The sequence below is a fragment of the Mycena indigotica genome, assembly GCF_014461135.1.
Source record: "Mycena indigotica strain 171206Taipei chromosome Unknown Mind.scaff0014, whole genome shotgun sequence".
NCBI lineage: Eukaryota > Fungi > Basidiomycota > Agaricomycetes > Agaricales > Mycenaceae > Mycena > Mycena indigotica.
In genome coordinates this window covers 502,952-515,788 of record NW_023503013.1, presented here as the reverse complement: position 1 = coordinate 515,788, position 12,837 = coordinate 502,952, and the positions used below count along the sequence as shown (strand labels likewise).

Here is a 12,837-nt window from a genome sequence, read left to right as displayed (position 1 = left end):
TCTGATAACTCAATATATCCTCCAATTTTTCTTTTCAAAACAAGTCTATCTTCCTAGAGTTTTATTTGTTATCTTTCCAAGTCATGAAAATATACATCTTTTTTGTCCACTATTTATCATAAATAAATCCTACTTCAGGGCCCATTTTTGGGCAGAAACCCCAGTATGAAGTAAAATGATTGCTGGTACAGTTTTTTTTTGGTCCGGCAGCGTAAGTATTAGTACACTCATATATAACCTGAACTTATCAATAAGTAAGTACCCGCCTGGCATCAGGGACAGTGGGCCATCCCTGCCGGCGTTCCATGCACTTGAACTCGTGTACGGGCCGGCCGGCCGCTGCCCGGGACCGGGGCACGGCCAAAAAATCTACAGTGATATTGAAAGCGTTGCATAGCAGCGACTCGTGTCGATCGAGTGACCTCGGGGTTCCCGGGCAAGTTCATGCTATATCATACAGGCCCCGCGCGCTTCCGTCTGCGCCATGCTGCTATATCGCGGCGAGCGGTGGCCACTGCCAGTGTATCGTTGGCCGTGCCCCGGTCCCGGGCAGCGGCCGGCCGGCCCGTACACGAGTTCAAGTGCATGGAACGCCGGCAGGGATGGCCCACTGTCCCTGCCAGTGCTGAGCCTGGCAGAGCAGGAGTCGTTGGACATCCGTGCTGAAGCCGACCACGGAAGGTGCCCCCGCGTCGGACTCCGCCAACCGCGGGCGGCGTGCCGGGAAGACCGTAGACGCGGGAACGGCGATCACGGGCGGGAGCGCGGACCGGCGCACCCACTGGGTCTTTTTTTCCACGAAGCCGGCGGGTGGCCTATAGAGCATACCTCAGTACTCGTAGTTATCGCCAACCCCGTGATCGATCAATAAGTGCCCGCATGCCATCGATACGCCGGCAGTAAGCATGCGGCGTGCGGCGTTAACCACTGGCACCACCTAAGCCTGCTTTACAGCAGTGGCGCAGACGGAGGCGCGCGGGCCCACCGACACATCCATCATGATGGCCTGGCACCCCGAGGTCCCTCCATCGAAACGAGTTGCTGCTATACGCCTGAGTAAGCCTCAGTGTTTTGCGCCGCGCTCCTTTCTCTGACGGTTTTGGCCGGTACTGCCAGTGGCACGGGTACTGGGTGACCACTGCAGATGCAACCCGGGCCGTAGCCGCGGTCGTCGGCCAGATAACATATCAAGTAACGGACCGAGGTTGACTGCAGACGCAAACGCGGGATTCGATTCAGAACACGATAGCTAGAGAAAATGATACAGGCGGGTACTAGTAGAGGGACGGGAAGCGGAAGACGACAGCACAGCGATAGCGATAGCGACAGCGAACGGGAGAGCAGAGTAGTAGAAATCCATCGACAGTGTTTTTTTTTCGACAGTGTGGTGCACTTGCACATTGTCGTTTTGGGGTCAGAAGACCATCACGAACGTCGCCTCCCGCGCTTGGGCCGGGGCCGGGCTCGGCGTGTGCCAGTGCTCGACGACCTCGTACTCGACCTCGTCCTCGCTGTCGGGCGCCCAGCCTTCTGCACCGACCACGCATCAGCGCCAGCTTGTTTTCTGACAAAATTCAAAAACGCACCGTGGCACGCCGGGTCGCCGACGCCGACGCCGAACTCGGCCGCGATGCTCGCGCTGATCTGGATCTCTTCCGAGTCGGGCTCCGGTTTCTGTGCAGAGGTCAGGTGTACCCAAAGAAAGAACAAGACGACGCACGACACTGGCATGCGGCCGCGCACAGCGCGCAGGGCTCACCGAGCGGTCGCGCTCGTGCACCGTCCACTCCGCGTCCTCGCCCTCGTCCTCGTCCGCGGGCTCGGCCAGCCACACCGGCGTCGGCGCCGGGTCGATCGCGATCGTGCGGCACTCGGGCCGCGGCAGCTCCCCCGCCGCCGCCCGGGCCGGCGCCGGCGCCGAGGCCGACGACGTCGAAGCGGAGCACGACGGGCGCGACGTCGTAGTACGCGCTGAGCGGGTCGTACGCGTAGCCGGCCGGCGCGCGCGGGTCGCGCACGAGCTTGTGCAGCTCGACGTCCACGCGCGCGCGCGCGTGCGCCGCGGGCGCGAGCAGCCAGCCGGTCGTGCAGCGCCCGCCGAAGTGCGTCGGCGCGGCGCAGCGCCGCAGGAGCGAGACGCGCTGCGTGGCGGGGACGCGCGCGTCCATCACGAAGCGCTCGGTGGGCGGGTGCTCGGGCCGGAGGGCGGGGGGCGTGCAGGTGATGATGCAGAGCGCGGTGAGCGGGGCGGCGCGCTCGGAGGTGACGAGCAGGCGGAAGGCCTGTGCATGCCAGTGGTCAACAAACAAACAAACAAAGGGTACAACGGCGCACCTGTCCTGGGGGGATGTAAGCGGTGGCGGAGACGACGTTGAGCTCGACCTTCTGGGGGCCGACGGGGAGGACGTTGTTGTGCTCGTCGAGGAGGACGGCGTGGACGCGCCCGCCGACGTGCGCGCTGTGCATCGCGAAGACGGCAAAGTCGCGCTCTGTGCCCGTGCTGTTGTGGCTCCTGTTCATGTTGTAGTTGTGGTGGGTGCAATGGCAGCCCCTCCCGCGGCTGCGCTTTATGCCCCCGCGCGCGTTTGGCCCCCGCAATGCGAACACCCGTTTTCGGCGACGCTATCACGACCCGCATTCGGCCGTGGGAGGCGCCGCGGGGGGACCGCGGGGTCTGTAACAAAGGCAGGCGTGGATCCGGCGGAGACCCAGCTGCGCGTTTAATTAACGAACTGACCGTTTGGCTTTCTAGAAGCGCGGCCGCCGATCGCAGATTCGAGTTATCGCTCTGACTCGTCGATATCCTTCGGCCACATTTCTCGCCGCTGCGCTGAAGTGAGCACAGGCACGCAATACCGCCCCGATCGATCGCTTTACCTTTCCCTGTTCGATGGCCAATTCACCCGTGCAGGGGACGCAGTTTCCTTTTCGGGGCGCCTCGGCGCAGCAGGCCCATTATCCATATCGATTTCATTTTTATTTTTGGTGGTCACGGTGGGCTTGGAAGATAATCGATGGAGGAGATCATGATGGCGTGTCGCTGCAGGGTGGATCGTGATTGGCCCGGGGCAGGCCCACGTAAAATGAAAAACGAAGCGTGCGTCTTCAGATCTAGAAGATACAACTTGTATCTTCTAGATCTTCGCCATTGACATCCTTTTGGACCTTGTTTTGGACATCCAATATGCCGCGGCGCCCCGCCGCCTCATGGTAATAATATGCCGCGTCCTGTGCGTCGGTCAGTTTTCCGCGGACTTCGAGCGCAGTCTATTGGCGAACGCACCACCTTAAACCGCTCCTCGTCCCCGTCGACCCTATCCAATCTCGGACACGTACGCGTCTGCGCCGCCGATCTTCCGTGTATGCCAGTGGCCGTCGTGGCGATAGTGGTGGTTGGGGAACGACGTGTGACCGGCGTCGGCGCCCTATGATGATGATGACGTGGTATCACGCTGCCACGTGCTTGCCTCAAAACTTGCTCAAAACTGTCATCAGCGCCCCCCGAACATAACAATGTCAGCGCAGTCGCCTCCCGAGCCGCCGGCCCGGGTTGCGTCTCCGCCGCGCTCCTACCCAGTCCTCACGCTGCCCGCCGAGATAACCGGGCACATCTTCCACCACTACCTCCCGGAATACCCCGCGGCGCCTCCCCCCGCGGGCCGCGGCTCCCCGACGCTGCTGAGCCACGTGTGCCGCGCCTGGCGGGCCCTCGCGCTGTCGACGTGCGCTCTGTGGCGCGCGATACCGCTGCCGAGAGACCGGAAGGCGGGGTGGATGCCCGCGTGGCTGGCGCGCTCCGATCTCGTGTGGGACTTCGTCTGGGTGGACGTCATGCGCGAGCACGCGCGCCTGGACGTCCTGAGCTGCGCGGTCGGCGGGTTCCAGCTCGAAGACGGGCCCGCGTGGCCGGTGCTCCGGCACCTCGAGCTGCGCATCGTTGCGGACAGTCCCGAAGACATGGCCGCGTCCCCGAGTATCGACGCCTCATCTCCTCGTATCAATGCGCCACTCCTGAGCTCAGCTATCCTCTGGAGCTTCCGGTACTCACCGCGGCTCCTTCCATGGCACCAATTGATGTTCATCGCCTTGATCGGCCAGGACCCACATCGATGCACGCAGGTCATTCAGCAAACCCCCAATCTCGTTTATTGTGAACTGTCATCGAGCCTTTCAGTGTCCGATGTTGCGCAACCCGATATCAGCCTGCCGCACCTACAGCGGCTCATCTTGACCGTCTATGGCGCGGTGTCATCTGGTGGCGCGCCGTCCGTCAATTACCTCCACTCTTTCGTTGTCCCGGCTCTGCGACGCTTGACAGTGGACGAAGCCCTCCTCCGAGTCGGCTCCGGCAGCCGAGCCGGTCAAATCAACGCCCTCGTCGACAAATCGGGATGCACGCTCGATGAGCTGTGCATCATCGACCGCCGGGAAGACGGTGCATCACTGGAACTTGAAGACGGCCCTTGGTCCGAATCTATCCGGCACGTCTCGCTGGATCTGGACCGCACGACTCACAACTGGAACCACGCGAACAAGGCTGGCGGTGAGATCGCGGACGTGGCACGGAGGGCTATTTATGGCCACCTGAGGCTATCATGATCGTCGAACTTGTAGCCACCTTGGCTGATGCTCGCAAAAGGCTGGACATCGACTTGCGTGATCTTTCTATGTGCTTTCTACTATAGACTTTCCGATTTTCTTTTCTCGCCGCACTTCAAGTTGTCACTTGTTGCCGACAACTTGGAGACCACAAGGACAGGCCGTCACGGTGGAGGTAACTCGTGCGTTGGCGTTGGCGTTGGCTGGGCTTACACTTTGAGACCATATATTCTGTTAAAATTCTTACATTTTTTATGTTTTGCACGATTTTCATTTTCTGTAGCGCAACTAGGGTCGGCGCAAGCGCCGAAGACTGAGACCTTGCTTTCCCCTTTAGCATCAGCCATCTAGTACTGTAGTATTTCAATCAATTCTGCAGCCCTGTGACCTGTGACACATGTGGCAGAAATGTGCAATTCAGCCAAGGGCAAAATTTGGTGTGACCTCCTGCCTTATATGGCAGTTCTGCGCGCCGGAGGCGCGGAAAAATTTGGAAATTACCATTTTGGGATGGTTTGGGACCAAACATATCTGCTGTGACCTGTGACAGGCAGAAAAATTTCGGCCAAAAATCTCAATGTGACCGTGACATGATTAATTGATCGAAATACTACAGTATATGAAAACATCTTGCCACAGGTGAGGGTGCTGCAATTAATTTTCACCCATGCCAGGCATGGACATTTAAGCTTATATACTTGTAAAGCTGCAATATGTATCATGGGAAAACCATCAGCAGCTATCTTCTTTCTGTGTACTACAGGTGTTGGCACTTGTCAATACACTTGGGTCTTGGAATGACATTGATTTTTTGACTGTCAGGCTTTTGCATGTTTGGCCCCCTTGGGCCTTCACTACTAAATCACAATCAACAGAAATATGGTTCATCCTATCTATTGACACTTCATCACCAGACCTGACCCTACACATCAATTGGTCCTCACAGTATATTGGCTGTGTCACGCACATGCACATCAAACACACTACACCAATGACTATCTCACACTTGAGGCCTGGGCTCTTCTCTATCCAACATTGCAGTCTGTCACCTAGTAGCGCCTGGCCCGCAAGGGATGTACGATCGTCCCCTCTGCGGCCAGGAATGGGGGCGAGGGGGAGCAGGAGAGGCCGGGGTGTCCGATCACCCCTTTGCAGGCCCGCACATATAAGCGTGTGATAGCATACCAGATAATCTATTGCTTAGATCGTCTGAAGAACTACTTCTCTCCGTGCAAGGAGGAACCACCAACTCATCGGGCCCAACATGACCCGATTTGAACCTTCGTCTACCGACAGCGACAAGGGATCGAGTTAACGAGCCCTTTTTGGTTTTGATCTACCCTGCTCGCCCTACTTGTAGGCCCGACGATCTGTCTGCTCTGTTCTGGGTGTTCGTTCTTAGGAGAAGACCTTGCATGGCCCGACCCACAGTCTGACAACGCTAGCGCCAGAGCGGACAGGCCAGGTCTTATCCGTGACACCTACTCACCAATGAAACATTGACTTAGCACCAGTGTGCAGACAGCTTTGATGGGACCAGCAAATGGACAACTTACCAGCTACACATCGACCTCGGCTGTCATCTGAGCAGATGATGTGACAAAGTTACATCATGCAGGTCACTGGCCAGGCCTGGCTGGAGGTCAGCACGCCGCACAGGTTAGTTTACGGCACTGAGCTCAATCTGGAGTTACTAGTAATTGCTGGGTGGTAGGTCATTTATGGTCACAATTGAGGCAGGAAAGAACACTGACCAGTGATTTTGGGGTAATCTGATCACATGTCTGACGGCCGTAATGTCAACAGCCCTGACCATAGCATGCCTGTAAGGGCAACCCGGAGGCCTGAGATCAAGGTCCTAGCAGGGGAGGATCCAAAGAGAAGAAACTCTAAGGGTCCGCCTGCTATAAAGCTGACTATATACTGTACCATTATATTCAGTTCGCCAGTCACAGGTCACAGGCCTGTAAATTGGCAATTTTTTTCGCCATGGTCACAGGTCACCGAGTGGATTGGCGAGCACCCAAAACGTCACAGTTTTTGTCAAATTTTGGCCCAAAAAAGCCATTTTCGCCTCCGCCGTGAATAGATTTGATTCCGCGGCGATCCGTTCCCTGACAGGCTGTCATTCCCATGTACACATTTTCTATCACTACCACCACCTTCGTCGACGCTCCAAGGAGTTGTGGGGCTACTACGGTACGCTGGCTACCTACTCTTCATCTGACAAATCCTCATCAAAGTCGTTCGCGTGCCGCCAGAAAAGCTTTGACGCGTATCTGGTACTGGTCAGCCTCACACGCTTTCCACGGCCGAGCTTCTCCTCCCCTTCTTCCCCGACATCTTCTTCGACATCAACCACGACATGCAGCTCTGCATCAAGATCTTCCGCGTGGTTAACCGACGCAAGCCCCACCACCATCTGCCTTAGCTCGTACCCGGCGGCCGCCTTTTGTCTTCCGACTAACAACATGGTCAACAACCTCGCGCGTTGGAATCTCCGAGTCATCCACCCCCATCTCTTCGTCATCATATGGAGCCGAATCCTCCTCGACTTTCTCGCCAGCTTTGGGACGGAAATCATGCGTGGATTTGGTGCGAAGGTCATTCCAAAGCTGAGGGTTAGTTTTGTCGAGGTTGCAAAGGCGTTCGCGGGTCTCAAAAGATGTTAGACAGTCGTAGGAGAGGTTGGAGCCACGGATTGTGCACATAGCCCAAGCCTATGCTGCGTTAGCATGGTATCTTAAGGCTGTTGGTGTGTTATACCTTCGTCACCAATTCCTTGCACTGAATTGCCTGAAAACCCTTCCAGATCCACATAACACTGGCATTACGTAGAGTGCCAATCGTCTTGTCGACGTCCATGACCTTCCCTTTTTCCCGCTTCTCTAGCAGTGACTCGACTAGCCATTCATGGTACGCCAATTTCACTGCATGCTTGAATGGTCGGTTGATACCCACGTCTAGCGGTTGTCCAACGCCAGTGCATCCACCAGGAACGAAGTCGACAAGGATATTAGGATGATTGGTGCGCATATAGTCCATGAACTCGGCAGAGCGATGAACTGACCAGACATCGATTAGCCAGAGCGATTTCTGGGCATCAGGAAGCTTTTTCGCGGCCTTTGTCGCAGTAATATATGGCACCAGTATGTCCTCCACAAATTCACGCATCGTCTTCTGACTTGACCAATGGTTTCCATATTTTCCAGATGGAACGAAACGGAAGCCAGCTGCGTCACAGTCCCGTCGATGCGGAGCACTGTTGGATGGTGTAACAGTGTCGGAGGATCCTCCGTACACGCATTGAATACCGAGCACGCCGCCCGCAGCGGTGACTGATATCAGCGCCGTGAAGGCGCGCTTTTCCTCATTCCCAACTACGGCAACTTGCTTCGAGCCTGTCGATGCATAGGTCATTCGCGAGCCTGGCATGAAGATGACGCCTGTCTGGTCAGAGTTGACTATCAACTCGGCAGGGATGTCGTATTCCTTGATTGTGTAGGCGCGACGGAGGAAAGCTGTATCGCATTGGTCTTCCCAGTTGACAGGTAATTTCTGCGCTGCCTTCGTACCCTTCCGAATTGACCAATTTAGTTGTTGATGGAGGTATTTGCGACAAAACTCGTCTGAGGCACGAAAGTTGGAGCCATCTTTGAATCGCTGTTCGAAGAGCTCGGGCCTTCGAAGCTTGATGACAGCGATGATGATGCAGCGAACAGATGTGAGAGAGAGTGGTGCACCAACGGTACGAAGCGCTTCAAGCTGTTCATTGATTTCCTCGACGATTTCCGGGTAAGGCGCCTATGCTTTATCAGCAACGTTTTATGATCAGCCACTGACACTTACCAGGATTCCACGACGACCGCCTTTATTATGACCAGGCTCTGCCTCTGCTGCTCGCTTAAGCACTGCATCTGACCAACCATAACCCCACGTCGTCTCTACAATCCATCCCGCAACCGTGTTTGGCTTCAAATACTGGAAAAAATCGCAATCTCGTGCCTGTAGCTCCTTGCATATTGCAGTTGGACTCCACAAAACAATTTTCCGTTGGGCGGCTGTGATTGCTGACCATGCGAAGGGTGTTTGCCAGAAGATATTCTGTGCTCGTCGCTCCGGCTTCTTCTTTTTGGCACCTGTAGGCTTGCGATTCTTCTCTTTGATCTTTTTGCTGATTTTTCGTCCAGGCCGCGAAGCCTCAGCAACGTCACTACGCGATGGACCAGTAACGTCTTTCAGATTTGGCTCGAGCTGCGATTCGGATCGGTAAGGGAGTATACACTGCCCAAAGAAGATACTAACTTTTCTTTGCTTTTTTCCAGGGTTAAGAAGCTCTTCTTTCGCTCGTCGCTTTGCTCGCGAACGCTGCTTGCGCTCATTCTGTCGGGCTTTCCTCTCCGCATCCGCATCCGCCTTCTTCCACCGAGCTACCTTGGCCTGTTCCTCAGCCTGCTCTTTCCGTTCCTCGGCCTGCTTGGCAGAAACATCCTGCTTTTCTTTCAACGTCAACACCTTCAATTCACCCCATCCAGGCATCCGAAACAGCGGAGCAATGGCCTTTCCCGCAGCAAGTGCCTTCTGCGTTGCTGTCTGTGCTTTCTCTTTGACCCGCTTCTTCAATGGACTTTTACTCGGTGTGTCTGTCGCTCGTTGTGAATGAGAGTGTTTTCCCGTCTGGCTTGGTGGTGTGACAGGCTGCTCGAAGGACTGTCGTGGGCTGGTTGGAGTTGGCGATGGACTGGGAGATGAGATAAGGCAATGATTTGCTGGACGGGATGGCAGAGGACAAATGAGGTGTGGCGATGGGGATGAGGGACGACCAGAACAGTTGCTTTCACTTTCACTTTCACTTTCACTTTCACTTTCACTTTCACTTTCACTTTCACTTTCACTTTCGCTTTTGCTTTTGCTTTTGCTTTCGTCTTTGCTTTCGCCTTCGCCGTTGTTGTCGCTTTCATGTTTGCCGCCATCTCCAATCTGACTGAACGACAGATTTGAGGAAGCTAATGAGCTCGTATCCAGATCTTTTGGCTCTCTAAAGGTAAATTTGAAGTTCTTTGCATCGCTTTCAAACTTTGCAAGCTGAATCGTCAATTAGATTTGTTCTGTCATGCCTGACTCGGGTACTCACCTTGCTCCAATGTCGCTGCACGATCCGTAGGAACATTTTCAATCGCTCGTTGGCCATGGCGCTGGGTGTTGTGTTCTGGAAAGGGAAGCGGTCAGCGTCGAGACAATGTTTGAGAGCGTGTGCGGCCATGACTCCGCAGGAATGTGTGTCATTCTGACAAGGGACGGGTATGTTCTTCCACTGGAATTTCCGCCCCATGTGCTCAACAATCCACCAGTCGTAGGCACTTTTTATCTTCTCTGGGACAGCATCTCCCATTGAGTCACCGTAGGCCACTGTACCCGCTTCGCTGTCAACGACGATGGCCACCCAGTGGTTGTTGTGGACGTTGGCAATCGTTCCCAACCGTCGACGCATACCCAGCCCAAACTGCTGCCCAACTTTCCGAATCCATGGACTCTTCGTAAGGTCTGCACGATAGCTATCTCGTCGTGAGAATGCTTCACAGAGAGCTGTTGTAAAGAAGGTGATTTCGAAACCATCCCCCGCGTCCCGGTCAAGTGACAAGTCCTTTGCAGCGAGGTCCATGAGAGTGTTCGTGTGGCCAGATTTGAGCCATTCGTTGGTGAACCAACGACTCAGGTCTGTTATCGGGTCTTCGTCATTGAACCCAAGCGCCTTCCCACCCCAGCCAAGCCGTTCCAGCACACGAAGAGCCTCGTCAGCTCGGTATGTGATTGCATCATGTTCTCCCATATATTCACGGCGTCCTCGAAGCTTTGACACAGCACTCTTCCAGGCCTTCTTCGCCTTAACTGCTGGTTCGAGCTCAGCCCAGAGCGGGACGAGCCAAATGGGATAAAGGATGTCGGATTGGCTGATATGAAGGAGCCGGAGTGAAAGGAGGCTGGGGTTCTCTCGCATGTGTTTGACAAGCGAGTCAATAAGCGCCAGTGGTGGGAGGGGGATCGTGGAAGCGTCGAAGTCAGTGACCGTCGGAAGAGCCTCCGACAGGTACTGCGACGCGTCATTCTGTGCAGTAGAGCCGAGCTGCTTGGGCAGGGAGGTGTTGAGAAGCTGCAGAATGGGGAGAGTTGCTGGAGGGACAAGCTTATCGTGTTGCACTACTGGAATGCAACGCGTATCCGAGAGGGACGCCATTTCACGATTGTTGTCGAAGGAAAAAATGTTACGTGAAGGGTTTCCATATTAGGCATGCTGCGTCATTCTCGAGTACTAAGCTGACAGTAATGTTCTTCTCGACTACTTAAGACATCTTTGCTGCCTCCAAACATGTCTCAAGGCAAAATCCGCCAAAGTGAGGCAGTTTGGCAAAATCTTTGAAGATGTCACACAATTTTTGACTCATTGGCGAGACCTCCACTTCGGTTTTTTGGTCACAGGTCACACCCCGTAGCGAACTGAATATAATGGTACAGTACTGCTTGTCGGTAGCTGCCACTGTCGGGCACAGAAGGCCTGGGCAGTGTCGCAAGCAAGATCCCAGGGCGGCCGTTGGGAGGGTGTTGATGGATCGGTGATTGTGCGAGTGAGATGGAGGGCTGGACCGGAGTCGGAATCAGAATCGGAGGTATCTCCGAGGGGCCAAAAGGGAGGTTCCCCTGACAGCTGGTCAAATCAATGGCTGGCTGGCATCCCTACCTATGCCACAAGTTGGGCTCAGCATTAGGCCTGACATGTTTTGGACCCTATAGGCATACACTCAGATTAATCTATTATCTGATACAGAAATTGTCAATTAAACTTGATTAAGCAGGATGGTGTATAATACAAAAAGTGTGACAATATATAGTGGGAAATATTTCCCCAAAGTGACTACCATACACACCATAGCTGAAAATGATGCTTTTTGGTATCCTTTCAGATAGCACTAAAATTAGCACAGAAAACAATACTATTAGTTTATCTGACATCTGTACCAAAGGCAGTGGTTTCAGCAACAGCTCTATAGCAGCTGCTGAAAACACAATTTTCTGTATGTACTTCCTTTCAGTGCAGTTTATGTCCCATCTGAAATCAGTCCTTTTGGTGATTCTCATGCCAAAATGAATGATTTCAGCACAAACTTCAGTTTCAGCTGAAAACAAGGATTTTAGGATGCAACTGAAAATTATAATTTCAATATCAGGCCCTGCAGGGGACTTGATATTTTGGGACTATTAGTACAATTCTCAGTTGTGTACATAGAAAGCTTGAACTCGAATGTACTGTAATAATTTATTCAATTCGGTGTTGAAAAACCACATGACATTGGCACCGAAATTAAATTTTTGGCGCTGCCTAATAATTTGTGTGACCACCGAAAAAATTCAGCATATTTTGCGGCCCAGAGGGCCGCCGAAAATCTTTTGACACTCTGATGGTCATCTGACATTTGACATCTGAATCGCAAGTTGTGACAAACCGAAATATTTTGGCACTAGAGGTCTGGCGTGATATGTGACCACCGAATTGAATAAATTGATACAGTACGCTAAAATCAGTGATTTCAGCATGAGAATCAGCATCACCAAAAGGACCCATTTCAGAAAATGTAGAAATTGACCTGAAAATAGTGTATTGAGCATTACTTTTGCTATATACTGAAAGCTGTGTTTTAAGTGGCCACTAAAACTATTGCCGGAATCACTCCTTTCAGTGGAAAATTCTGAACAAACTGATAATATTCTTGTTAATTTCAATTTCAGAACTATCTGAAACCACAATGAAAGACATCATTTTCAGCTACACTGAAAGATACTATTTTATAGTGTGATAGGGACTTGTGCATGTCACGTCTCGGCCATCAAGAAGTAACGTCAGCGTTACTATGTAACAGAGTGACAGACAATTTTGCAAAGAACAACCACACATTTGTGGGCGCTCCTTACAACCTTTTGTTAGCGGTAGCGGGAAGAGCGGACGCGCGGTGATGCGCATCTCGCATGTGATTGCGGGACCGGCCGGAGCCCGGGTTAGGGCTGTGCCGGAGTGGCATATATATAGTGCGGTCCGCGTGCCTGTTGGGCACGCTTTTATCTCCCCTTCGTCTCCTTTGTACCCTCGGGTAGTGGTTAAGCTACTTGTCTGTGGAACCCGATCGGAGGCGTGCGGCCTGGTTAATAAGCGCCGATTTCTGACACCTTTCTTGCACTATTGTACAA

General features: G+C 53.6%; 1 protein-coding gene across 1 annotated transcript; it reads left to right on the top strand.

Moving 5' to 3' along the window:
* Nucleotides 1-3,513: 3,513 nt before the first annotated feature.
* Nucleotides 3,514-4,599, top strand: MIND_01303900 (F-box domain-containing protein; the record flags this gene model as incomplete). The annotated part of the gene is made up of 1 exon (XM_037369499.1): nucleotides 3,514-4,599. The coding sequence occupies one exon, from the start codon at nucleotides 3,514-3,516 to the stop codon at nucleotides 4,597-4,599; it is 1,086 nt and encodes a 361-aa protein (XP_037213997.1).
* Nucleotides 4,600-12,837: the final 8,238 nt, after the last annotated feature.